Source organism: Candoia aspera, chromosome 4, assembly GCF_035149785.1.
Source record: "Candoia aspera isolate rCanAsp1 chromosome 4, rCanAsp1.hap2, whole genome shotgun sequence".
Lineage (NCBI taxonomy): Eukaryota > Metazoa > Chordata > Lepidosauria > Squamata > Boidae > Candoia > Candoia aspera.
The window spans coordinates 104,400,919-104,428,363 of NC_086156.1; the positions used below are offsets into that span (position 1 = coordinate 104,400,919).

General features: G+C 40.2%; 3 protein-coding genes across 3 annotated transcripts; all 3 read right to left on the reverse strand.

Annotated features, from left to right (window-relative positions):
- Window positions 1-1,052: 1,052 nt before the first annotated feature.
- On the reverse strand, window positions 1,053-7,834 carry LOC134496831 (vomeronasal type-2 receptor 26-like). Its single transcript, XM_063302544.1, has 5 exons — window positions 7,571-7,834; window positions 5,079-5,306; window positions 4,243-4,247; window positions 3,168-3,208; window positions 1,053-1,954 (listed from the first exon to the last, which is right to left on the reverse strand). Exons 1-5 carry the CDS (start codon window positions 7,832-7,834, stop codon window positions 1,053-1,055), a joined length of 1,440 nt encoding a protein of 479 aa, XP_063158614.1.
- Window positions 7,835-16,031: 8,197 nt separating this feature from the next.
- LOC134496832 (vomeronasal type-2 receptor 26-like) lies at window positions 16,032-16,778 on the reverse strand. Its single transcript, XM_063302545.1, has one exon. It carries the CDS (start codon window positions 16,776-16,778, stop codon window positions 16,032-16,034), a length of 747 nt encoding a protein of 248 aa, XP_063158615.1.
- Window positions 16,779-25,649: 8,871 nt separating this feature from the next.
- Window positions 25,650-26,597, reverse strand: LOC134496833 (vomeronasal type-2 receptor 26-like). The gene has a single exon (XM_063302546.1). It carries the CDS (start codon window positions 26,595-26,597, stop codon window positions 25,650-25,652), a length of 948 nt encoding a protein of 315 aa, XP_063158616.1.
- Window positions 26,598-27,445: the final 848 nt, after the last annotated feature.

Below are 27,445 nucleotides of genomic sequence, written 5' to 3' on the forward strand. Positions count from 1 at the left end.
CTGCATTTAAGGCTGTCTGATCTAGGCAGACCCAACCCAACCTAAGAAGGTGTTAACTTGATTTGTATAAAAGAGACAGGAGTGGGGGAGGCAGGTGGGCCAGGATGAGCCCAGCTTCTCCCATCTTGGAATTCTGTAGTGCAGAAAGCCAGGAGAGATGGCTGGGAAGATGTATTGGCTGTGAGCCAGGTTGATGGCAGCTTATACTTAAGAAATTAATTTCTTTAATTAGCTAGGCTTAAATAAAATCAACCGAAACATTCTACCTCTCTTTGGAACTGTCTGCTATTCTTCCAATATTATACCACCCTCAGTTTTTTATAAGGATTTCTATTGCTTTCCATGCCTTCACTTAAGCCACCTATAGTAAGGTATGAGGTAAAAGAAGAACTTTCAGGAGTGACCACAAGAGGGGTTGGGCACAAAATATCAAGAAGGTATTCTTGACTATGTGAGCCAAGCCCCCTTCCCCCATTTTGGCATTCATCGTTCTCAGCCCTACTACCATATTCATCCCTAGAGTATTGTCAATAATTCAGGTATTTGTTCTCATGGTGAAGCAGTCTTTTCACTAGTTAATCACTGAGTCTCTATAAATTTACCTTAAAAGAGCAAAAGGCAGACAGAATAAAATGGCTAGGTTCACAAGCTCTTGTCCAGGACATTAAAGTGATGTTTCATAGTTTGTGGTTCCCCATATTCTGAAAGAAAGGTATATTATGGTATATCTTTTATTTATATGAGTACATTGTATAATGTGATCACCACATAGAGCAGCTCATGGATTCTAAAATTCCCTGAATCCCATGAATAAATTCAATGTGAAACCTCTATGGTGTTCTTTCTCCTCCCCCCGCCCCCCTGATTTCTCATTCAAAGTCATCAGTGTTTTGCACACATGAAAAGTCATCCCTTGTCTTTCCAAGGGGGGAAAAATCACAGTATTAATATGTAAGGAATACATATTAATCAAGATGATCTACTTCAAGATTTATAAGAGAAACAAATGCTCCCCAGGAAAAGGTTCAAGAACAGACACTTGGATTGTACTGCTAAAATACCCTCCTTGTCAGATGTTCTTTTGTGTTTAACTGTGGCTTCAAGAGAATGATGTAGCACTTGGGGAGGAAGATGCAGCCCAATAGCCCAGCAGTAGAGGCCAAGATGGAGAAGATCTCCACAGCCACCATGTATTTTCCCTTCGTGCTCAGATAGGAGGGGATGAAAGACACCCAAACACTGCAGAACACAAGCATACTGAAGGTGATCAGCTTGGCTTCATTGAAAGTATCAGGCAGCTTCCTAGCAAAGAAAGCCACAGCAAAGCTGATGCTGGCCAGAAGCCCCAGGTAGCCCAGGACAATGTACCACATGATCTCTGATCCTTCGTTGCATTGCACTATGATCTTATCAGTCAGGGAATGCATCTCCAATTCTGGGAAGGGAGGAGACGTGGCCAGCCACACTGCACAGAAGCCCATTTGAATGGAAGAACAGAAGATGATGACAAATCCTGCCAGTCTTTTCCCTACCCACTTCCTCATCTGGTTTCCTGGCTTGGTGGCCAGAAAGGCCAGAACTACTGTCATGGTTTTTGCCAAGATGCAGGAAACAGAGATAGAAAAAACAGTGCCAAATGCTGTTTGCCGGAGAAAGCAGGTCACTTCTCCAGGCCAACCAATGAACAGAAATGGACACAGAAAGCAAAGGAAGAGTGAAGAAAGCAGGGCACATGTGATGTTCCTATTGTTAGCTTTGACAATGGGGGTGTCCCAGTGCAGAATAAGGATTATTGCCACCATAATGATGGTCACTGAAAAGAAAAGAACAGAGGAAATCAGGATGATTCCTAAGGGTTCCCTGAAGGACAAATAGCTGAACATTTTGAGAAGGCATTGATTGTTTTCTTCATTGGAATAGTGATCTTCTGGGCACATTTGACATTGGTCGGCATCTGAAATAAAGAAAGAAGGCCCTGTAATTTACAGATACATAGAAAGAGTTCCATTTCACCCACAGTTTACAATCATCATTTTCTATTTATCAGCCAAGCCTGCTGTGCTATAGTAAATAGTAAATGTTCAGCTGTGTTTCCATAACTTTGTCTAGATTAATTTGTCCTTTCCCAATTGCATAAAAGAACAATTTCAGAAGCCATTGAAATAGTTAATGTAATGAATACACAAATGTCATATATTTTTAAAAGCTAATAACACTAAACCACCCTTTACTCTCAATATATGTGAGTAAAGTCATCCATGTATTTTGCCACATCTTAGTTTAGCCAGAAATTATGCTAAACCCTATTAAAGCCCTCTGAAAAAGTGGTTAGAATTGACAGCAACCATGGAAATAGTTTTATTCCCACTTCAGTTAAGCTTTTTAGGGCCAAACTGCTGAGACTAAAACTTTGTGGGACTCAACATTCTTCTATTTGTGCCTAGAAGGATATATGAACATTGGAGATAATTCAGTCCAAGTTCTTAAGAGCACCACTTTGTGTCCCTTGATGCTGTAGTGGGGTTGTGTGTCAACAGGAGTGCAGAAGAGGACTTGAAGGTTGAAATAGTAGCTAAAATTAACCATGGGGGGGGGGCAGATCTAGATCCCACTTAACACTTGTGAACAAGATTGACTCCTCATGGCAAAAAAGCACAGATTTAAACCAGGCCTATTGTGAATTTTCAGACCTGAGTCAAAGGACCATGAACCAGCTTATCCTGAAGCTAAACTTGCAGAAGGACAGGAGCAGAATTTCTCACCATGGAACTTTGACCTTTGAAACATCTTTGTCTACTTTTAAGTACTGTTCCATGACAAAAGGAAATTCACATTATTTTTCTCTTTTAATGTTATAATGTATTATATGTTTCTTCTTTAGCATTTCACACAGAATTTTGGTGTATAACTATAATTTTTTTTGATATTTTATACATTGATTTATTTACAGGAGTGAAAGAGGGGGGATGCTTTAAAGTTGTGAATGTTCCATTCTGAAAAATGGATACATAAATTTCTACCCAAGAATTCCAATTTTTGTTTTGAACTCTAGAATTCTGTTTCACTTTTTAAAAAACTTGCCAAACTGGAGTGAGATCGTTCCGTCTGGGCATTCCCTGCAATTGTAGCAACAAGAATGCTTTCCTGGCTGAACAACCCTGCTGTACCCCTGGTGGCAGCTCTCAACACATCTGGCACGGGGAGGTACCTAGAAAGAAGCATAAGAAAGGGTTACAGTGAGGATTCATACAGATTTAGAAATACTCCCCCTTATTTGCAATGGAACTGCAAAGGACAGGAGCTGATTAAATAATCAGAGTGGACAAAATGTGTTTGCCTCAAAATGTCCCAACTTTCAAATGGCACTTCCTTTTTTTTCCCAAAGAACTTTATTAATCTTCAAAGTATATTTAAAATACAAAATAGAATATAGAAAAGCTAGAATACAGAGCTAAAGAAAAAAGAAAAACTTAAAAAGTGTAAAGCAGAGAGAAAGTAGAAACAGAAAGGGACTTCTGACTTTCTCCAGTACAGATATGGATACATTACAAATATTACCTTTTACAATTATTTAAACCTTAATAACATTATTTCTATCAGTTCAAACCATTTAATCATTAAAACCTAAAATCAAAGCTTCATTTTTTTCTGGCAGAAGCAAGTAATCGAAAAGTGGTTGCCAAGTGGACAGAAATCCAAAAGGGTATTTTCTCTTTTCAATGCTGTTAACTTGGCCATTTGGGCCAGCTCCATCAATTTAATAATCCAATCCTCCACTATAGGCATTTGTGGATCTTTCCATCTCTGTCTGTATAAAAGTCCTGCTGCTATAATCACATATAAAAGTAAAGTCCCATGTTGTTTCTTGAGCTGCTTCTCCATCAAACCTAAGCGAAACCGTTCTGGGGTTTTTGTGAATCCACTTTTAGAATCTTTTGGATATTAACACATATTTGATCCCAATTTTTTTTAGCCTTTTCACAACTCCATCAAAGATGATAAAATGTCCCTTCACCAAGAGAACTTTTCCAACAAACATTCATTATTGCAACTTTAAAATGACACTTTCAAGTTTTCCTTTTCTTCTCCCTCTCTCTCAGAGGGCTCTTAAAGAGCAAGAGGTGGTTTCAGTTTCTACCGCTTAGAGTAGAAACTCCAATCTTTTCAAATGTTCTTTGAATCAGATATTAGGAATAGGGCTGATTGTTTATGATTTTGGTACTCTTAGAAAAGAATTCCTACACATACTGGTGAATTGCACAAAAACAGCACCAAAGAGGATTCTCACTGGGAGCTTTTCTTTTCTTTTCTTTTCCTTTCCTTTCCTTTCCTTTCCTTTCCTTTCCTTTCCTTTCCTTTCCTTTCTTATCATGATTTCCTATTCATACAATTTTGGAGTCATTGCATTTTGGGATATTCTCGCAGGAAAATGTGCCCAACTTTAGAATAAAAGGAAAGGAAAGGAAAGGAAAGGAAAGGAAAGGAAAGGAGAGGAAATATTACTTCTAGAAAAGGTTTTAGTGTGTCCTTTTTCTAGGGAAATAGAAAGCAAAAGATCTCAACAAATTGTCAATGGAAGGTTGTGATTTTGTCTCTGGTCATAGCTAAAATTAAGTATTTTTTTCTGTTTACACAGATCATGACTCTTTTGGAGAATAATAAAAAAAATGGTCTCTTCTCAGCTCATGCTTCTCAATTATGTAATATAAATTTCCAACTAAGATGAATCTGAGATTTTTTTTACTTTTATTCTTTACTTTGAATCTATTCTATTGAATCCTACCCTATCCTATCCTATCCTATCCTATTATTCTATTGAATCTACTCTAATTTAAACAGATACAAAAGAAATATAGGCAGCTGGACCAAAAAATTTTGAATGAAATATATTTTTGGTTTATTCTTCTTTCAAGTCTCTTGAAAAACTGTAAGAAAAATACATCTTTGAATATTAATCAGAATCAGCAGTTGAATTATGTTTGAGAAGAGAAACCCAAATATTCAGGAAACTTCTGGAAGCTCAAGCACACAAACTAATGCAACGTCCAGGTACAACTGCACACCACCTGAAGACTTACCTGCCGAAACTTGTGATTCCACATAATGGCACTTTCCCTGATGGTGAACTTTTTCTCCTCAAGAGATTTGGGGTCCATCTTCCCAATCCGCATGCTCTGGAAGGATTGATTGTGGAAGGTGACCAAGTTGAAGATGTCGTATCCTGAGTCAAAGTCCCCCTTTTCATCAAAAAAGATTTCATCTCCCACACTATTGTTAAAACGCACATGTCTCAGGAAGTAGTGAAGCTGGATTGGAGGGAGGGCAAAAGTTCAGGAAGGTAAATCAGAGGCTAGATCAGGTAACCAGAGATGGGATAAAATTATCTCACTACTTTCTAGGCAAGAGAGCATTAAAATTAGAGGAAAATAGATATAACGGTTAAAAATTTTTGAGTACATCAAAAAGGGTGAAACCATTTAATTTTACTGGCAAATTCACAGAAACTGGATTAAGTCAGAGGGAATGAAGCAGGAGGAGAAGTGAACTGTGACAATGTTAGGAACACTTGACCATCAACTGCACGCCTATAACGTTTCTGGTGTTATATTCCCCTTCATTCCTCACAATACAAATACCTTTTCTTTCTCCTGGGGGGAAAGAACTAGGAATTTAGGGTTCCTTCTAAAACTGTCATTCAGAGAATTTACTTCTGATTTCCTCCATTAGCACTAGTGTGTCTTATGAATGGCTGATAAGTTCTGCATGTCTGATCTCATCATCCATTTAAAATGCTGAGATTTGGGCAACCAATGGAGGTCTGATTCTAGGCCATATTGAGAATTAAGGGGAAGATGTGCATTTTTGCTTGGTTTATCACATCAGAGCGCTGGAATGGGAAATGCCAGCTTGGTTGTTGGGAACACATACCTGCCAAGGTTGAATTTCCCAGGGATTATGTTTGTTCTGAATCCTTTGGAAGACCAGTGTTGCTCTTGCTGAATGCAGAGAGTGCAAAGCATGTGCCACAGAATAAACCCCATTGTAGATATTGTAGCTCTCTCCAGACATTTTCATTTCAAACACAGAGCCGGGGAGTCTCCTTAGTTCTTCCTTCCCTGTGCAGTTTTTTCTTTTTTTTCCAAGATGAAGATCATGCTGGGGGAATGAACAGAGAAATGCAGCACTCCAGAAGTGATAGGTAAAAGGAAAGGAATGAGTGAAGGGATTTATGCTCTCAAGAAACTCCTGAAATCCTGGCACTGTGTTTGTATGGAGTGAAAAGAATAATGTGCCATTGAAAGTTTGCAATGCAAATTTCATCCAAGCAAATACAGTTCTGAACTCCCACTGAGCAGTTATGATCCACACTCTATGATCCAGTGGATTGTTGATGACAAATTCAAAGGTATACAGAGTGATCTGAAGACCCTCCATAGACTGGAAATCTCCATAAACAAGGAACACACTGATTTTCAGCTCTGAGATAATATTTCCTATCCTTCCTAAACTTTGAACAAAGGAACGTCGATTTCCTGTGTAAGTTTTCATTATTGGGATGGTTTTCATCAAAGCTAGGCAGATGTCATTCTGAAAGAGCTTTGGCTTCAGATTCCGAAGAAACCTTTCCCCGCTTTCATCCTCAGGTATGAAGAGGCCAATCCAGTTCCATCCAAAATGTTTCAGTAAATGAACAATCCCCTCGTATTGCAAGTTTTCACTGGGAACCATGCGGAAGAAGGAAGGGAAGTGAGTTTTATCACTTAGGACTGGATCAAAGGAGCCATAACTGAGCTATGGTGCAAAGAAATAATGTAGCAAATAGAAAAAGAAGCATTACAATTGAGACATGAACCTTTTATCCTGAAGAACAAATTGCCTTTTCAGTTTGTATGTGAATTCTACACAGTACTTTAGTACTTTAATGAAGAATCCCATAAACTATTGAAGTGGAAAGCCTCAGGACTGAAATTTCTGGCCTTTCAGTGATGATTGGACTTCAGATCCTTTCCTCTCTCATCATAAGAGATTTGGCAAAAGCTGATGGGAGCCAAAGTTAAGTAAGAAGTGGAGCTCCACATGATCACCATACCTATTTCAACAGATGTTTCAACTGAACCTTACATTAATTATGTCATAAGACTTTTCCCATCTGCTTTTCGATGAGACCCATTTTTATCTAAGATGAGAACATTTCTCATTCTGTGAAAAGGTCCCTACTTAGAACAAAATGGATGAGTCGGAGTTTCCCATGTATCATCAAATACAGTGTTTAGTATATTGGGGAATTTTTTGGTCAGATTCAAGATGCAAAACTCAATGCCTCACATTTCCCCCTGTCATCCAGCATTTTATTCAACATAGTTTTGCAATTCATATAGTATTTTATATTAAGACTGTCCGTATTTTCTGCTGACAACTATTTTGCCCCACAGAATATCATCTTCTATTCATGGCCTACTTTACTGAGTAATAGGCTGTAATCATACAAACTCCAAAACTCTGAAAGAGGATGAAGGAAATGATTCCTAATTTCTGAAAGCTGCAAAAAAATTCTGTGAAATGCACATACCTGGGGAATCTTGTAGATGTTCAGAATGTGGGCCATCTGGATGGAGTTTGGGGAGGTGAGGCCACCAAGGATAGCCAGGAGCTTCCTCTTGCTCCTTCTGACACAGTTGTAGTTGATGGGATTCCCTTGTTGCTGAAAGAGAAGATCTTGCATGTTCTTCATAGTAAACCTTGTATTAAAGACATTATCGTAGACCTGCAACCCAAATGTGGTGTTGGGTAGCAGCTTGATGTTGCTGTTGATGTCGTGGATGGCAAAAAACATGGAAAGAACATGCTGGTAGTTTTTGGGGATCGTGCTGAAATGGGAATTTTATGTTGATGGAGATCATTATGTTAGGAAGAAATAAAAAGCCAACAAGCTAGAAACTATATAAGCAGTTCCCGAAATTTCTGTAAAGGCCACTTCCAGCTCATGTCCTCCCCTCCTAAAAACCTTCTTGTGGAAGGTCACTCTAAACAATACAATGGGAAATTTATGTGAAATGGAATGGGAAATGTTTAATCTGCAAGGAAGAATAGAGTATTACAAGTGCAGTTAAGAACCTAAAACAATATACTTTAACCAGGAAGTTGGACGAACATTTCACCCAGGCCTTTTCAATCTTTTTAAAATAGATTCTTTCACTTTCTACTATGAGTTAATAAAAATTCTGCCTCCCACCCACGTAACTTTTATAAAGTCTCCCCAATTTTTATATTGGTAATTCAGTGGACGCACTTGAACTGAGCTCTTTGGTACCTCCAGTTCTGCAATGGGTGGGAAAGCAAGATTAACAGCCGGAGTGCTTTGGACAATCAATTCTGTAAGAGTTTCTAGTGAAAAGGCAATTTCAAAGTGTGCAATAGAAGTCAAGGCAGGTATGATCCAGTATGAGCCGATTCCATTTTTAAATCTTGTGGGTCATCTCCTAGTGGCTTTTGATCTGTTTGTTGTCTTATAACATGTATATTATTGCCAAATTCAAGACCCACCAAGTAGTACATGCCCCAGGGGAACTTGTGTTCTCCACATTTATTTATTTGTTTGTTTATTTATTTATTGTCATATTTCTCCCTGCCCACCTTGTACTGCAACAACTCATTCCACTCATTCTGTCAGCTTGCTTTGAAAATGTAGTGCCCATAATTCAAAGGGGATAAATATACCTACATTCCCATTTGGAAGGAATATGGCGGTTTTGTGAAGGTGTAGAAGGGCAAATCAGGAAATGTGCCTGAAAAAAATCCCCCAAGGATCACATCTTCTCCGGAGTTAAGAAATTTCCTTTGAGCACTGGAAGACTGACTGCAGATCGAGTTCAAACTCCCATTGATAGAATCAGAAAGAAGGGGGAAGAGGAAAACCATTTTGAATGCCAGCAGACATAAACCAGAAGCACCTCTGTTCAACTGCATGGTCAACATAAAAGCATCTGTACTCACTAGAAACAATATTTTCTTGAGAAAACTAAGGAATCTCTCCATAAAACTGGATGAAGAAAGTTTTGAAAAAAAAATACTAAGAGAGTATTGAATGCTGAAGATTAAACATTTTATCAACCGCCAACGATGGCTCTTTCCCCCTGGCAGGTATCTTCTAAGGTCTCAGTGGCACAAGGTGAATTTGAAATGGAGTATAAAAGTAGCTGTTGTTTACGCTGTGGGTGTGGCTTTACTGACTCTTTGTCTTTTTTAAGAAGTCGTGATGTAGTTTAGATACTTGCAAAGAAATAGGATTCAAACCTAGTTATTTTGATAATTATAGGACAAATAATAACTTTCATCAAAGTCTTCTAGTCCCTGTAGAACTTAAGAAAGGATGTTTTGGATCCCTCCCTAGTCAATGTCAGGCTAGAAGCAGCTTTGTTGAGATTATACAGCAATGGCCATTGAAGTTGCAACTTTCCCATTTGGGATTAGGTCCCTTTTCCCGAATCAAATCAAAGCTGCCTTGGAAGTGATTTGGTTTTACTGTATGATGATGAGGACTTTCCCTGGAATATTCTGGCTCTAGCTGAAACTTTTTCCAGATCGACATGAAATCTTTGAATTTGCTGAACAACCTATTCCCATTCTACATCACATGAATCCTTAAACCATGACACTTAATGGTTCAGCTAACATTATCAGTTGCTAATGTGGCCAAACCTGCATCACAAATGAAATCCAAGCAAGCCCTAAACCAGACGGCTGCATATTCATAGTGTTCATGTGATCTTTGTGTGCATGTTCTCTCCTTAAAGATTGTGTGCTATATTTGATGATACTTAAGGTACATACCTTCACCTTGATCACCTTGATTGACCAGACTGTTGCTGGACAGAATCCTGCTGGTCACAACTTGCTTTCCATTTTTCTCGAATCCTGGCTTTTCTTCCCCAGGTTCAGCCAAAGTCCTTGACTATTGGAACTTCCCATCTCTCTGGAGGTCGGCGGATAGGTCTTTTTATTTCTCTTGGATACCATTCAGCGACTTCTGTTGCCCAATGGCCATCTGACATGTGCGCGGCATGTCCTGCCCAGCGTAGCTTCCGTTTTCTATATTCAATGATGACATAATTTATTCCTGTTCATGTTCTAATGTGGTCTTGGAGAGAAACTTTCAGCAGGGATCTTTCCATAGACCTTAAGATACATACCTTACTTGTTTTTAATACCTGTATTGTGTTTTCTTTTGTTCTATTATTTTTCTTTTAGTTTTTAGAATTCTATTTTTTGTGTGTGTGATAGTGACGTGAAGGTTTATTTTCCCACAAAACCTTCAACATTCTCCTAATGTTTTCTCTCCAGTGATGTCAACTTTTGACTTCTATGGATCCATTGCAAACACTCCAATGCTCTTTAAATCCCATCTCTTAAACAAAGAGCAACAAGGAAAAAATAGCACGTATTGTTGGAATATTGGGGAAAATTATTTATAACCTCAAAATCAGAATCTTCATCCTTCACTCAGCAGCCCTCCTTTGCAATCTTTTTAAGTCACATGATTTAAAACCTTCAAAAGTGTTGAGATTTGTTATAAATTCAGCAGCTCCAGCATCACTGGAATCCCTTGAGGAAAGTTCTTTCAGGTTTTTTTCTTCTTTTTTTTCATCTTTTGAGAGAGTAGGTCTTTCAACTTTGGGGAGGGGGTTTCCTCAAGAATACTTTGCTTGATGAGTCGTTGGAAGAATAGCTCCCACCTTGTCTCTGTCAGATATGACATCCTCCCTGTAGCCCTATTCTTTTCCAACCTTCGGATAGATTCGAAGAATTCAGGGCTGTTTTTTTAGTTCCAGCCCAGTGTTTCCATTCTGCCAAAACCAGGAAGAGGTTTTCAATACATTTCACCAAAATTCCGTGTCAAACAGTTTTTGAAATTATGTTGGCTATTTTTCAAGCTCCTTATTCAAATCAGATGTCAACAGATCAGAAGCTGTTACTCTTAACTTCCTGTGGCTATGGCATGATGCTCATGGGAACTGCAGGTACCAGTTCTTCAGCCAGGATCTATGTTGCTCCTGTTTATTTATTTATTTATTTTTATTTAATTCTGAAACATAAGCTTTATCACCTATGAAATGTAGTCTTTATCACCAAGGATTATTTTCACCTCTGAATTCCCACCTTTTCCCTCATTCTGGGCCTTCTTAGCAGGGGAAATAACCATGGCCTGCAGCTAATGTCTTTCCCAGATCAGGGGCCCACCACCCAAATGGCACAACAGAGGAGATGCCAGAGAGCCTCCCGGAGGCTAGAGGGACAATGAGGGGGGTGACCTCCTCAGTATATTTTCTGAGAAATGGGTGTTGTATGGCTACTCATGTTTGACTAGGCTGTCTTGCATAAGCATGTCCATAGACTTTTCTTAAAGTACCAAATACACCTACTAGCTGAAAAAATATAGCAGACTGTGGTGTGTGTTTTTTTGGTTTGTGTGTTTGTTTTTGTTTTTTTCACCAAATCCAGGCTCAGCTGACCAAAGCAAGTGGGGAAATGAATCTTTATGTCTATGTCCTTCTTTTCAATAATGCATTGCTGGTTTGGTTTTGTTTGCTAGGTTTTGGTTTTTGGTCTAATTAGAAACAGCATGATGTGGTGGCACTGTGGGTTAAACTGCTGAGCTGCTGAGCTTGCTGATCAGAAGGTCGGCGGTTCGAATCCGCGTGACGTGGTGAGCTCCTGTTGCTAGTCCCAGCTCCTGCCAACCTAGCAGTTTGAAAACATGCAAATGTGAGTAGATTAATAGGTACCGCTTCGGCGGGCAGGTAACAGCGTAGTCATGCCGGCCACATGACCACGGAAGTGTCTACGGACAAACACCGGCTCTGCGGTTTTGAAACGGAGAAGAGCACCGCCCCCTAGAGTCGGACACGACTGGACTTAATGTCAAGGGAAACCTTGACCTTTTCCTTTACCTATGAAATATTAGGGCTTCCAGTAGGAATAGTGGACTGAATGCCTGTGCCTGCTGGCTCAGCAGGTGGAGCTGACAATGCACTAACTTTTTTTGGGTGCAGGCAGGTTTTCCTGAAGCCCACAAATGTTCTCTGGATCAAGGAGAATACTTGGAATCATCCCATCTGTCCTCTGGCTGGCTGCTTGCAGCCAGAAGATCACAAAGAGCATTTTTCATTCAACTAGTAAGACCCAGCTGGGAGGAAGGGACTTCATCACTTTCCAAGATGCACTGTAGCCATAAAGGGACAGTAAGACTGGTCACCCCACTAATTTTTTTTATTTTTTAAAGTATGTTTACACCAAGAGAGGCTTTCTACAGTGAGGAGAAGCTGGTCCTCTGGCTGCTTAATGTTATTTTGGGGATTTAAAAAAAGAAAAATTAAGTTTTGGATTTCATATTCCTTCCAAAGAAAATTCCAAAGATTGAGAGTAAACAATTGTCTTCCTGTTATTGTTTTTGTATTAAATTTAATTGGCATTTTCCTACAGGTTGAGTTGGCTGATTTGAACCTTCAGCTTTCTGTTTTCACTTTCCCTTCAGAACTGTCTGCTATCTCACTCTCACTTTATGTAAACACACTTTGGACCTTTTCCATACCTTTGACTTTTGCTAGTTAAGCTTCTAGGGGGCACCATAATCTACTGCATGAGACATGGAGGATTTCAAACAGATTCTTTCTGAGTTTCAACAGGATTTTAAACAGATTTCTTCTGACTTCTATTGAGCTTTCATGTAAGGACATGGTGGAAAATATGAGATCTGAGTTGTGCCATCAGGTTGGGGATGTGGTGGATGAAATTTAAGAGTGATAGAAAGTCTTTTTTTCAGACTGAGATTGGGACTTCCATCGAGATGCTGAAGATTGGATAATGGAGTTGGAGAAACCTAAGGGAGAGAGTGATCTGCAAGCCATAAGTAAAATCGATCTCCTGGTGGAATGCCATGAAAAGAACCTGGAGTCTTTGAGGGGAGCAGTTGGGCTGTTTGATTCTTTCAAGAGGAAAGCTCTGTGCACATTGTGGGGATACGTAACTGCTCTGGTTTATTTTGAAATGGGATAAGGGTTGAAGAATGTTCATCTGGTTTGCTTTACAGATTTGATTGATGCTATTTGCCTTAAAAGATTTGGATTTACTGTTTTGAATTGGCTTTGTTTTGGGGGTTTATTAAGATTAAATTTATTAAAACTGTGGTATTAAGGTTAAAAGGTAAAGGTAAAGGTTTCCCTTGACGTAAAGTCCAGTCGAATCCGACTCTAGGGGGCGGTGCTCATCTCCGTTTCTAAGCCATGGAGCCGGCGTTGTCATAGACACTTCCGGGTCATGTGGCCAGCATGACGACTCGGAACGCCGTTACCTTCCCGCCGAAGCGGTACCTATTGATCTACTCACATTTGCATGTTTTCGAACTGCTAGGTGAGCAGGAGCTGGGACGAGCAACGGGAGCTCACCCCGCCGCGCGATTTCGAACCGCCGACCTTCCGATCGACAGCTCAGCGGTTTAACCCGCAGCGCCACCGCGTCCCTGGTATTAAGGTTAAATAATGTTTATCTGGTTTGCTTTAAGGATTTGATTGATGATATTCCCTTTTAAAGAATTACTGTTTTGAATTGTCTTTGTTTTTTGGGTTTGTTAAGATTGGGATTATTAAAATTTTGGTACTATTAAGCATAATAGCAGACAACCAATGTGCTATTTAATTTGATTCTTATTATAGTAGACAGAAGTGTATAGAATAGTAGTAGGAAGAGAATAATTAGTATGTTTTATCTTTCAGAGGGGAGAAAGATGTTTAGGAGGCTTATATGAATTTTTTCCCCTTTATTTTAATATGAAGGGGAGGAGTAACTGTTTTTGTTGTTTACTTGTTTAGTCGCTTTCGACTCTTCGTGACTTCACGGACCAGCCCACGCCAGAGCTTCCTGTCGGTCGTCAACACCTCCAGCTCCCCCAGGGATGAGTCTATCACCTCTAGAATATCATCTATCCATCTTGCCCTTGGTCGGCCCCTCTTCCTTTTGCCCTCCACTCTCCCTAGCATCAGCACCTTCTCCAGGGTGTCCTGTCTTCTCGTTATGTGGCCAAAGTATTTCAGTTTTAACTGAGTAACTGTACTTAGTGATTTTTATTAAGTGTTAAAGTGGAATGACTTATAGAAATAATGTGGTGTTTTGGTTTAATATAGAAATTGATTATGGAAATTTTTGTATATTCTTGCTATTAAAAGTCAGAAGTATAAGGAATGTGGGGTCACATATCTCAATAGCAATAATCCTCACTATCAGCCATTTAGATTTTAGGAAGGAAATTTTATTAAGATACAGTCGCTTTCCATTGAAAGACACAAGTGAATCAGATTCCGTGAATCTGTCCTTTAAACTCTTCATGTTTTCCCACTTTTCTTTTGAAACTCAATCTTTACAACTGCTCAGTTCCCAACCTGCATTCCTCGGGTTGGTGTCAATTGTAGATAAGGTGATTGCCAGAGCAATTCAGTTCCTCTCTGCTGTGTCTACTGGCAATGTCTGTTCTCAAGCAGCAATCCATCCTCCCACCTCCCTCCTATACATTTCATGGCAGAGAAGAAGAACCAGAAACATTTTATGGCTTCTGGGACAAGCCTCTCACAGGAAGCCACATTTTTGTAAATTTGAAAAAAATTCTCTTTTGTTTCTGCACTTGTTTAGTTTCTTTCTTTCTTTGGAGTTTTTTTTCTTTTTGGTAGTTTGTATTCTTCTCTTTGATCCTGATAAAATTTACTATAAAGAAAAAGAAACAGCATGAAATATGAAACAGAAACTTAGATAGGATATTGGTCATGTGACTAACAGTTTGGTTTCTTACCATTGTTTCTGTCCCCAAAAATATGCAAATCATTTTTAATGGAATTAGAAACAGGAACTCCTCAGTTGGAAAATAGAACACTTCAAGGACCACGTAGCACATTCATTTTCCTTACAAGATGTTTTGTGTAATCTCTTGGAAGTGTAATGCTTGGTAGAATGATTCTGTCCAAAGAGTCAACAGGTTCCAGGATGGAGAAGATCTCCACAGCCACCATAGATTTCCTCTTAGTGTTCAGTAGGCTGCAATATATGTGTCTCTGTATTGGTTTTTACATGTTGCCTGTTTTGGGCCTTTTCATTGTTTTTGGTGTATTTTTTATATATGCTTTTATATTTCCATTTAAAATATTAGTAAATACTATTGTATTTTTTATGTGTGGCCCAACACAATAATATTCACTTGACTTTGTTGGGATTTCAGTTTATAGCGCCTGGAGAACAATGCAATATGCAGTGACTCACAAACTTTAGGAACAGACAAAAAAGAATGTTCACAGTTAGCAATGTCAGAGAATGCTTCTTCATCTGCTAATAAACAGTTCATCCAATCCAACTAACAAGAATTTTTGCTGCTCAGAATATAAACATCTTCAGAGCATCTATCTATCTATCTATCTATCTATCTATCTATCTATCTATCTATCCATCCATCCATCCATCCATCCATTCATCCATCCATTCTGCACATTTCAAGGAACCATCCATAGATTTATCTATCTTATCACTATCTTCTCTCCTATCCATCCATATCCATCCATCCATCCATTCATCCTTTCACTGGATTGCCAGAATTGTCATGCATACAAAATTCAAAACATCTAATAATAAACATAAGATGAAAGAGAAGCAATTACTGCACAAGTAAAGCAAAGATCTTTATTAACCCAAAATGAAAATTAAGCAGACTGAAGAAGACAACCTTCACTCCATTCCTTAAGATGCAAAGGTGAAATGGATCTAGAGAATCACGTTCCTCCAAAGACCCCTACCTTTTTCATTTCCTTATTCAGTATTAGTACCTTGACACAAAATAATCTTTCTCTATCCCTTTGAAGTCAAAAGGAAACAGGTATAATCCTCGCCTCCTTTCAGCAGGAGGAATAACTCCTTTCCTATAAATAACTGCACATTCTACATAGGGCAAATGGGAGAACTATTGCCCAAAATAAATAATGCACATTTCAATAGGACCATTAAAATACCCTCCTTGTCAGATGTGCTTTTGTGTTTAAATGTGGCTTCAAGAGAATGATGTAGCACTTGGGGAGGAAGATGCAGCCCAAGAGGCCAGCAGTAGAGGCCAAGATGGAGAAGATCTCCACAGCCACCATGTATTTTCCCTTGGTGCTAAGATAGGCAGGAAAGAAGGACACCCAAACACTGCAGAACACAAACATGCTGAAGGTGATCAGCTTGCCTTCATTGAAACTATCAGGCAGCTTCCTAGCAAAGAAAGCCACAGCAAAGCTGATGCTGGCCAGAAACCCCAGGTAGCCCAGGACAATGTACCACATGATCTCTGATCCTTCGTTGCATTGCACTATGATCTTATCTGTCAGGGAATGCATGTCCAACTCTGGGAAGGGAGGAGACGTGGCCAGCCACACCGCACAGAAGCCCACTTGAATGAAGGAACAGAAGACAATGAGAAATCCTGCCAGTCCTTTCCCTACCCACTTCCTCATCCGGTTTCCTGGCTCGGTGGCCAGAAAGGCAAGAACGACCGTAATGGTTTTGGCCAAGATGCAGGAAACGGAGATGGAAAAAACAGTGCCAAACAGTGTTTGCCGGAGAAAGCAGGTCACTTCTCCAGGCCAACCAATGAACAGAAAGGGACACAGAAAGCAAAGGAAAAGTGAGGAAAGCAGGGCACATGTGATGCTTCTATTGTTGGCTTTGACAATGGGGGTGTCCCAGTGCAGAATAAGGATGATTGCCATCATGATGGTGGCTGCAGCAAAGAAAAGAACAAAGGAAGTCAGGATGATTCCTAAGAGTTCACTGAAAGACAAAAAGCTGAACATTTTGGGGAGGCATCGATTGTTTTCCCCATTGGAATAGTGATCCTCTGGGCATCTCTCACATTGGTCTGCATCTGAAATGGAAACAGGTAGGCTCTGTAATTTCCAAATAAATAGAAATAGTTCCCTTTATGATAATCAGTGTTACTATAAACCTCTCTTGATTAACTTGACCCTAACCCTTCCTCTAAGAGAACAAGTAATTGAACGGCACAAAAATATGGGGGTAAATATTAATATACTGAATAAACATTTGTAATTTCTTTTTGAAGTGCTACAGCCACACATCCCACTTTAACCTGAATTTATCTGAGTGAATCCATTCATTTTGTAGGCTCCTCATAATTTTAGCCAAAGGTCGAGAACACCCTAGTCAGCCCTCCAAAAAGTGAATATTTCCCCGATGTCAGCAAATAAAGCCACCTCTCCTCTCCTTTCTGCAAATAACGGTTTTAGCCTTTCTCTGACACAAGTTGGTTTTCAACAAATCTGTGAGATGCTGATTATAGAGGGCATAAATAGAAGATTAATCAGCTTCAAAAATGGGAAATCAACAGATTTGGAAGGAGCAAATGTGTAACTTTAAATGATTAGGAATTATGTTTCAATCCTCCCATATATAGAAAGAGCAAGAAAAAGTCCTACTTCAACTATTCTAAGACAATACTTAGAATTGCCAATCACCATGGAAATAATTTTGTTCCCACTTCAGTCAAGCTTTTTAGGACCAAAGCCCTGAGCCTGAATCTGTGGGACACAATGTTCCTTTAATTATGCCTAGAAAGATAAAGGAACATTGGAGCTAATTCAGTCCAAGTTCTTAAGAGCGATGCTTTTTGTCCGTTGATGCTGTAGTTGGGTTGTGTGTCAGCAGGGGTCTGTAAGAGGGCTTGCTGATTGAAATGCTGGCTAAAATTCACATGGGGGAGGGGGACAGATCTCGAATTCCACTTAACACTTGTCAACAAGAGTGACTCCTCATGGAATAAAAACATAGGTGTTAATCCTGACCTAGTGTAGTTTTGCAGTTTAATTACTGATAACAGTAAAATCTGAAAGGACTTTACAAGGCATCAGGCACATAGGCTACATCAAGACAGGAGAACTTCTCTCCAGTGTAACATCAGTCTTTCGAACCAGTTTATCTGCATATTATTATTCTATCTCAGAAAGCAATTACGTTTGTTTTTCTCTCTTAATAATATAGTACATTATATTTCTCTTGTTCAGTGTTTTATACAAAATATGGATGTATAGCTATCAATGAAGTACGACATTTTATACATAAAGATGGAGGGTAGGTACAGAAGAGAAACCTTAAAGTCTGGAGTGTTGCATTCTACAAAATCGTTGCATAACTTTCTACTCCAGAATTCCAACTTTTGTTTTGACTTTTGTTTTGAACTTTATTTTTTTTTTAACTTACCAATTTGGACTGAGATATTTCTTTACTGAGATCTGATGCAAGTAGTTAAGTTAAGGGACACCTCATGATGCAAATCTTTTTATTCAGCCCCCTTGTCCCCTCCTATGGATTTTCTTTGACTACTCATCCAACGCATCACTGTTTCAAGTCCTGGTGGCAAGCCCTTGTTTCTTGCAACGTGTGAGACGTAACACCACACCTCAGCAATACATTGCAGCTATCTAGACAGGCAAACTCTTCTTCAGCATTTGGATTCACTTGGCATAAAACTTGGCTAACTTAGAGTTGAGAATGAACCTTAAATACAAGAGCTGATTGCCTTATTTGGAGCAAAAAATTGAGGGCCTTCATACAGGGCCTTTATAGCTGGACCACATTGCTTTCCTGGCCTTTCCTCGTATCTTCCAATCAATTGGTACTTGGTGGTTTACATGGCAGCCTCTTGTAGCTGATCTATAGCCACAAATCAAGTTTCTCTAGCTTGGGAGCTGCTGATTCCCACCTTGCTCCGGAGTCCCTGTGCTGCCCATGCATCTTCTTGAGGGACCTCCTACCTGCCATGAGTCAAGAGCCCAAGGATTCAGTCTCTCTTGATTCCTCAGAGATCGTGGATTTGCTCTGGTGGAATGCAGAGAATGCAAAGCGTGTGCTACAGAATAAACCACATTGTAGATATTGTAGCTCTCTCCAGACATTTCCATTTCAAACACATAGCCAGGGAGTCTCCCCAGTTCTTCCTTCCCTGTGCACTTCTTTGCTCCTTTTGGATACCAGTGAAACTGGGGGAATGAACAGAGAAATGCAGCAGTCCAGAAGTGATAGATAAAAGGAAAGGAATGAGTGAAAGGATTTATGCTCTCAAGAAACTCCTGAAATCCTGGCACTGTGTTTGTGTGGAGGGAGAAAAACAAGGTACCATTGAAGGTCTGCAGTGGGAATCTAAAGGAAAAAAATGCAGTTGTGAAGTCCCACCGAGCAGTGATGATCCAGACTCGATAATCCATTGGAGTTTTCATATCAAATTCAGAGATTTCCAGAAAAAAATGGAGACTGAACATTGACTGGAACTCCCCATAAACAAGGAATACATTGGTTTTGTTCTGTGAGACAATATGTTCCATCTTTTCTAGCAGTTCTTTAAAGGAATCTTCACTTTTGTCTGCAGCATTAAATACTAGGAGTCTTTGCAGGAAAGAAGAGCTTTCTGGAAGAGCTTTGGCTGCAGCTTTTGGAGAAAGGTTTCCCCACTTTCATCCTCTGGTACTAAGAGGCCAACCCAGTTCCATCCAAAATGCTTCAGTAAATGAACAATCCCCTCATATTGCAAGTTTTCTCTGGGAACCATGCGGAAGAAGGAAGGGAAGCGAGTTTTGTCATGCAGGATTGAATCTAAGGAGCCATAACTGAGCTACAGTTCAAAGAAACAAACAAACAAGCAAGCAAGCATTCACTTTTGAGATGTCTACCTTTTGCCCTGAAGTACAAATTGCCTTTTCAGTCGGTATTTGAATTCTGCATACTCCTTTCATTTAATGGAAAGATCAAATGAGAAAGAATCCCATAACTGGTCAACAGGAAAGCCTTGGGATTCAAATTCCTTTCCTTTCAGAGATGATTGGACTTCATTCCTTTCCTCTCTCATCATCAGAGATGATGGAGAAAGCTGGTGGGAGCCAAAGTTACAAAACAAGCAGAGCTCCACACGTTTGCCAAACCTATTTTGCCAAATCTTGCATCTGCACATAACATTACGTTATGAGAGTTTTCCGCACTGTTTCTATCTTAGGACCATTTTAGTCTGTGATGAGAACATTTCTCTTTCTTTGAAAATGTATCTTATTTAAACAAAATGGATGAGTCCGTGTTTCCCATGTTCTCCAAATACAGTACTTAGTACTTTGGAGACTTGAGTGGAGAGATTCACGATTTAAGACTCTATGCCTGTAATTTGTCTCTGCCATCCAGCATTTCATTCAATATCATTTCGTAACTATTATAGTATGTTGTGTTGATCCTGTCCATATTTTCCACTCATCATTTTAGCAACCTGTTCTTCTGAATTTCATCATCCATTCACAGAGTCTCCTTGACAGTGCAGTGTTGTTACTATACAAATTCTGAATGCGGATCTGGGAAATGACTCCTGATTTCCAGAAGCTACAGAAGATTTCTGTTCAATGCACCTACCTGTGGAATCTTGTAGGCATTCAAAATGTGGGCCATCTGGATAGAGGTTGGGGAGGTGAGGCCACCAAGGACAGCCAGGAGCTTCCTCTCCCTCCTCCTGACACAACTGTAGTTGATGGGGTTCCCTTTTCCCAGAAAGAGAAGATTTAAAATTTCCTTACTGGCAACTCTTGCATGAAAAATGGTATTATGATCTTCCAATTCCAATGTAATGTTAGGTAAAAGACTGATTTTGCTGTTGATCTCATGAATGGCAAAAAACATGGAAAGGAGATGCTGGTAGTGTTTGGCAATCACACTGAAAAGGGAGTTTCACATTCATGGAGTTCATTATGTCAGGAAGAAATAGCAAGGCAACAAGCTAGAAACTAAGGAGGCAGTTTTAATCCTTTCTCAGCAGTGATCTTCCAACTTATTTCCTCTGCTCCGAAAAACCTGCTGTTGGAAATTCACTCCCAATAATGCAATATATGATACTACAGTTAATTACTCATTGAAGAAGAACAGTGTATGGCAAGCACAGTTAGGAACCTAACTCAACATATTTGACTGTTGCTGCTGGAAATAAATTGTGGCCCTCCCTTTTTTTCCAATCCTTTTCTCTGTTCCTATTGCTTCCTTCCCCACTAGTACCTGGCCATAAAAATGTGCTTTAAAATGAATGCAACTAATGTTCCCAGAGGTGCATTTCTTAGAATTTCCTTTGCTTTGGATTGCTGGAAAATTGGTTCCCTAATCGTGAGCAGATCCACCTTTTGAGTTTTGTGGGTCATCCCTTACTGGTTCCTGCTCTAAAATGCATAATATTGCCTAAGTCTATACCCACCAAGTAGAAATAAGAATAAGTGATTTTCTAGATTTCACCCATATTTCTTTGCTATACTCTAAATATGTAATGCGCATAATTCAAGAGGAAATATACCCACAGTCCATCAATGAAGTCTTCCGGTTGTTCTGTGTAGATGTATGGGGGCAAATCCGCAATCGCGTAGGAAAAAAATCCCCCAAGTATCATGTTTTCTCCAGAGCTAGAAAATTCCCGCAGAGCACCAGGCAGCTGACTGCAGACGGGTTTCCAACTCTGACTGACAATACCAGGAAGGAAGACGAATAGCAAAATAGTTTTAGATGCCAGCAGACCTGAGCTACAACCCCCTCGGTTTGAGCGCATGGTCAACATAGAAACAGCTGTCTAAACTATAAGTAGTATTTGTCTTGATAGAAACTAAGGGAAACTAGCCATACTACAGAAGGAAGGAGGATTAAAAGACAGAAGAAGAGGAGGAGGAGGAGGAGGAGGAGGGAGAGGAAGAGTTAGAAGAAGAAGAAGAAGAAGAAGAAGAAGAAGAAGAAGAAGAAGAAGAAGAAGAAGAAGAAGAAGAAGAAGAAGAAGAAGAAGAAGAAGTTAATGCTGAGTTTTCAGAACTCCAGATATTAGATCTTTCCCCTGCATATAACCTCCAAAACCTCAGTGGCACAAAGTGAATTACGAGGACTCCTTTTAAAATGTAGCATCAGAGGAGCTCTTCTTGATGATTGGGTGTTGCCTTGCTGATATGTTCTTGTGTAGCATTGATCCTTAAAAAAACAGCAATGCAACATAGTGATTTTGATAATAATGGGGCAAATGGTAAATGTCCTCAAGGTCCTCCAGTCCCTGTAGGGACTGTCCCATCTTCCTGAATTAGAGTATCCATTGTAAATGGCTTTTTTTTTTTTCTGGGATTACTTTAAGACTTCCCCAGGTCACTCTAGCTAAAGCTGAAACTCTCTCCGGATTCCCATCATACGTCTGAGTCTTCTGAACAGCTTCTGAATTCACACCTTTAGTTTAATAGCCCTCCTTTAAATAAATTGCAAAGTACAAATAATAAGGATAATGTAGCTCACACTTATCTGTAAACATTCATACAGCTAGTTACATTTATCAAAGAAAATACAGAAAGAGAAGTGGCAAGTGACATAATACAGAAAGGCTGTTCTACACGGTTGCCTTATATTAAGGAGCCTTTATGAGGGAGCGAATGCCCATCTGACCTCTGGAGCTGCCAGGCTGAACCTGATGTTCCCCATGCCCTGCTGCAGGAAGCCATGGCATTGAGAATCAAAGTGTGTGGAGCAAGGAGGACTTCTCTTTTAAGTCAGCCAGAACAGAGACCACGTGAGCTTCATCGCCAAACTAGCAGTACTAGCACCTTCAACATTGGTCCCCTAAATGGGGAAAGATGACGCGGGGCTCCCCTGGATCAACCAAAGCAGACATCGGGCCCTCCGTTCCAAGTGAACCCCACTTAGCCAGCCGTTTTCAAGCCCATCGATATCCAGGACAAATTACAATGATCTTTTCAAGGAGCCTTTCAACGATTGAAGCCATTTAACCTCGAAGTACATTTGTTGTCAAATACGTCCCATAGTCCTTAGCTAATGCAGCCTTTTGATCTTATTTAAATACAATTCTACGCCTTTATTCGATTGGATGGATGAAAATAAATCAGAATAGGAAGCTGTAGTCTCACAAAGTCATCGGTCCTCACTGCAAAACACCTTCTGGAAGCACAAATACGTAATCTCGAGTGGGGGTTCTTAAACCTTTCCAGCTTCAGCGCCGGTTAGCTTTCAAGAAATAAAGTGAGCCCAGAATCCCAGGCCAAGAAGCAAAGCTTCTGGACATCAGCTGAGAGGCCCCGCCTTTGCTGCTGTTCCTTGGACATATAGCATGGAACGTCCAACTGACCGAAACAACACAAAAGGTTATGTGTAAGCGGTGCCAGGCAAGATTTGGAAGAACCACAACAGGAACTCGAAAGGAGCCAGACAGGAAGGACAGGAAGTTTTGAACTCCATGCTCTACAGCGCAACCTTAATGTGAAAGGGAATTGGTGCGTTGTGTGTGGAAGAACGGCACATGGTGGTGTGTGAGCATAAGGTCAGACGTGAACGCATTGTTTCCCCAACCTTGCAAACCCACAGACTCTTACCCTTCAGCCTCTCCACTTCTATTAATGCTCCATAAAGGTCCCTTCAGCTGGCAGAGAGTAGGAGCCAAGAGATCAAGACAAATATGACTGTCGATAATAGGCTTAATATATACGCCATCTAGAATTACCCAATTCAGGTGACTGAGGCAGCATCCAGATAGCCAAATACAGAGATGGTAGAAATAGGGATGGGAGAGGGAGAGGGAGAGGGAGATAGATATTTTGCTTCAGCTACCTTACATTCAGCCATACTGGCAGAGCACAGAATTGCATCAATATTCCCGAAGTGCCACAATGGCAAGAGAGCTGGATAGAGGGAGGCAGCGGAGCATCTTTCTTCTCCACTCCAGGTACTGGGTGTGCATTGCCCATAGATGGTTTGGATTTAACAAAGGGTAACTTATTGTTTACGTTTTCTAACTTACATGAAATAGTGTGTTATAGATACGCTAATATGAATTTCATGATTGACAATGAACTATATCACTGAGTTTTGTGTTTTTTCCTGATTGTACTGCTTTATCTGTTTGGGTTTTAAGATATAGTGAAGTCCATATTCAATGCCAAGGGCAGACAGTCCTCTTGGACAAATTTATCAAGTTGGGTTAAGGCGATGGGTGATAGCCATACCTTCCAGTTTTGAAGGCCTGCAACAGCAGGCTGCTTTCAAAGGGAGGGTGTTACCTCACCTTGCATAAAAGAGACCAAGAGACAAAACTAAGGGAGGCAGGCAGGCCATTATACGACTAGCTTCTCTCTTCTGGATACTCTGTAGTAGAGCAAACCAGGGGAAGTGAGTGGGGAGATGATGTACTTCTGAGACAGGTAGGTGGGTAGCTATTTTTCATAGAATAATACAACTGTCTTTAAGTAAGATGACCTTCAACATTCTTTCTGTCTTTAGATCTGTTTCTATTCCTCCAGCTGTCTCTCACTCTCCATGTGCCTATGAGGATTTCTGTGGCTTATCATAACATCCATTTATAGGAAGGCATGATGCCCCAGAAGCGGTTTCAGAGGAGGCTACCTGGTGGAGTCAAAAAGGTCACGATAGATTTGTGACCAAACAATCCAAGCCCCACCCCATTTTCACGTTCCACTTTCTCAGCCCTCCTGACCATATTCATCCTGAGAGGTCTCTAATCATTTAACTCTTGTAAAGTTTGTTCTCATTGTGAAACAACCTCTTTTCTAGTTAATCACTGAGCTGCTACTTATTTATTTAAGAACTTTCCAAAAAACAGAGAAGATAATGTTCTGCCAAGTGTCCATGCAGTGAGCAGCTACCCAGACAATTGGTTCTTTTAGTTCCAGAGGCAATAAGCACACCAGTGAATAAAGAGAGTTTAAGCTTTATTATAAACTGAAGCAAACAAATTTAAACAGAAACACAGTTTAGGCAGATTAAACAGAACCATAAAAAGCATAGCATAAAGAAAGGAAAATCATTACATAGCAAGCAAGTTGATACCCTATCTCCCACAGGCTGTCAGGAACACCTTAATAAAGACAGTGGAGACACCCCAGGGTGGCTCAATTTCCACAGCACCCAGTGCTCACATCTGGCAGCAGCTTCCAAACACAAAAGGCAATGCTAAGGTTTTTATCGAAGTCTGACCCTAAAACCTCATGACCCTGTTCCCATGGTACAGAGGCTGCAGGATCTGACCTTGACTGGATAGTTCCCAGGGTGTGGAGCACCTGTTTAATCCAAGAGCCTGGGAAACTATACAGATATGCTAATGCTTAACCAAAACGAACTGGGGGTTTTCTCTTATCCCCCACACATCAAACAGAAATGAAAAACAAGCCAGCTAAACATTAGGATAACTCAGAATAAACTCCAAGCTTCTTTGTGTGAAGGAGAAGAATCTAAGTATGTCTTGTAAAATCCTCAAAATGCAACGATCTTCCACATTCCCACTACAGATAATTCTTTGTGAAATAGTCATGGCCAAAGATCATGCCTGGGGACATTAGGATGAAGTTTAATAGTACAACCATACAACTCCAGTAGAACCACAACGGAATAATCCTTAAGTTCTAGAAAAGAACGCATTTTACTTGGTTTGATATTAATTATGAAGTCTTACTATTAAGCACTATACAGTATTCAAGCCACACAATTTCCTTCCACTTTAAAAAGGGAAACAAATGAAAGGAGCTTTTTCTATGAAGCTTCAGTCAGCAACATGTATTTTACGCTTGAAGTCTCCTCCTTGTCAGATGCTCTTTTGTGTTCAAATGTGGCTTGTAGACAATGATGTAGCACTTGGGGAGAAAGATGCAGCCCAGGAGGCCAGCAGTAGAGGCCAAGATGGAGAAGATCTCCACAGCCACCATGTATTTTCCCTTGGTGCTCAGATAGGAGGGGATGAAGGACACCCAAACGCTGCAAAACACAAGCATGCTGAAGGTGATCAGCTTGGCTTCGTTGAAAGTATCAGGCAGCTTCCTAGCAAAGAAAGCCACAGCAAAGCTGATGCTGGCCAGAAGCCCCAGGTAGCCCAGGACAATGTACCACATGATCTCTGATCCTTCGTTGCATTGCACTATGATCTTATCTGTCAGGGAATGCATGTCCAACTCTGGGAAGGGAGGAGACGTGGCCAGCCACACCACACAGAAGCCCACTTGAATGAAAGAACAGAAGACAATGACGAATCCTGCCAGTCCTTTCCCTACCCACTTCCTCATCCGGTTTCCTGGCTTGGTGGCCAGAAAGGCAAGGACGACCGTAATGGTTTTGGCCAAGATGCAGGAAACGGAGATGGAAAAAACAGTGCCAAACAGTGTTTGCCGGAGAAAGCAGGTCACTTCTCCAGGCCAACCAATGAACAGAAAGGAGCAAAGGAAGCAAAGGAAGAGTGAGGAAAGCAGGGCACATGTGATGCTTCTATTGTTGGCTTTGACAACGGGGGTTTCCCAGTGCAGAATAAGGATGATTGCCACCATAATGGGGGTTGCTGAAAAGAAAAGAACAAAGGAAGTCAGGATGATTCCCAAGGGTTCCCTGAAGGACAAGAAGCTGAACCTTTTGGGGAGGCACTTCTCTTTTTCTGCATTGGAATAGTGATCCTCTGGGCATCTCTCACATTGGTCTGCATCTGAAATAAAGGAATAAGGCCCTGTAATTTCCAAATGCATAGAAAGAGTTCCAATTCAGACACCCTTTACAATCATTCTTTTCTATTTAACAGGACAGGATGCTGGGTTATAGTAAACAGGTACATATTCAGCTGTGTTTCCATAACATTGCCTAGATTAATTTTTCTTTTCACATTCCACTAAAGAACAACGAACTGAATGTCACAAATCATATATGAAAATGGTGTAATGAATACACAAATTTATTTTTTTTAAACTCATCTACCACACAAAGACAGCCCACGATGCTCTGAATTTATGAGTAAACTCATCCATTTAGAGTGCTACACTTTTTCTTAGCCAGTGGTTGAGAATACCCCATTCAACCCCTGTGGAAAATGAATATATTCCTCTACGTTAGCAAATAAACCAAACCCCCTTTTTTCTTCATGCAGGTCATATGACTACACTTTCCATGAGACAGCTTGTTTTTCAACACTGTTTATGCATTGATTTGTAGGGGACAAAATAAGAATAATTAGGAATGGTATTCAATCATCTAATACCCTGAAAAAGCAAGGAAAAATATTTTGTCTTTTGCACAAAACACTTCTAATACAGTCATCAGAATTGCCAGCCACCAAAACTATGGAAATAAATTTCTTCCCACTTCAATCACGTTTTTAGGGCCAAAGTGCCAAGCTTAAACCCTTGTGGAAAACAACGTTGCTCTAATTGTGCCTAGAAAGTTGTATGAACATTGGAGCTAATTCAGTCCAAGTTCTTAAGAGCACCACTTTGTGTGCCTTGATGCTGTAGCTGGGTCAGGTGTCAACAGGAGCCCATAAGAGGTCTGAAAGATTGAAATAGTAGCTCAAATTAATATGGGGGGGGTGAGGTCAGATCAT

What these genes read in the sequence shown, in the direction of transcription:
- LOC134496832 (XM_063302545.1), bottom strand. Translation starts at nt 16,778, where the DNA reads ATGGCAATCATCCTTATTCTGCACTGGGACACCCCCATTGTCAAAGCC.
- LOC134496833 (XM_063302546.1), bottom strand. Translation starts at nt 26,597, where the DNA reads ATGCATTTGGAAATTACAGGGCCTTATTCCTTTATTTCAGATGCAGAC.
- LOC134496831 (XM_063302544.1), bottom strand. Translation starts at nt 7,834, where the DNA reads ATGTTTTTTGCCATCCACGACATCAACAGCAACATCAAGCTGCTACCC. An exon ending in ACATCTACAAGATTCCCCAG is followed by an intron (nt 5,307 to 7,570) that starts GTATGTGCATTT and finishes CCTCCAATCCAG; the next exon opens with CTTCACTACTTCCTGAGACA. An exon ending in GTTGAGAGCTGCCACCAGGG is followed by an intron (nt 1,955 to 3,167) that starts GTACAGCAGGGT and finishes TCTTTATTTCAG; the next exon opens with ATGCCGACCAATGTCAAATG.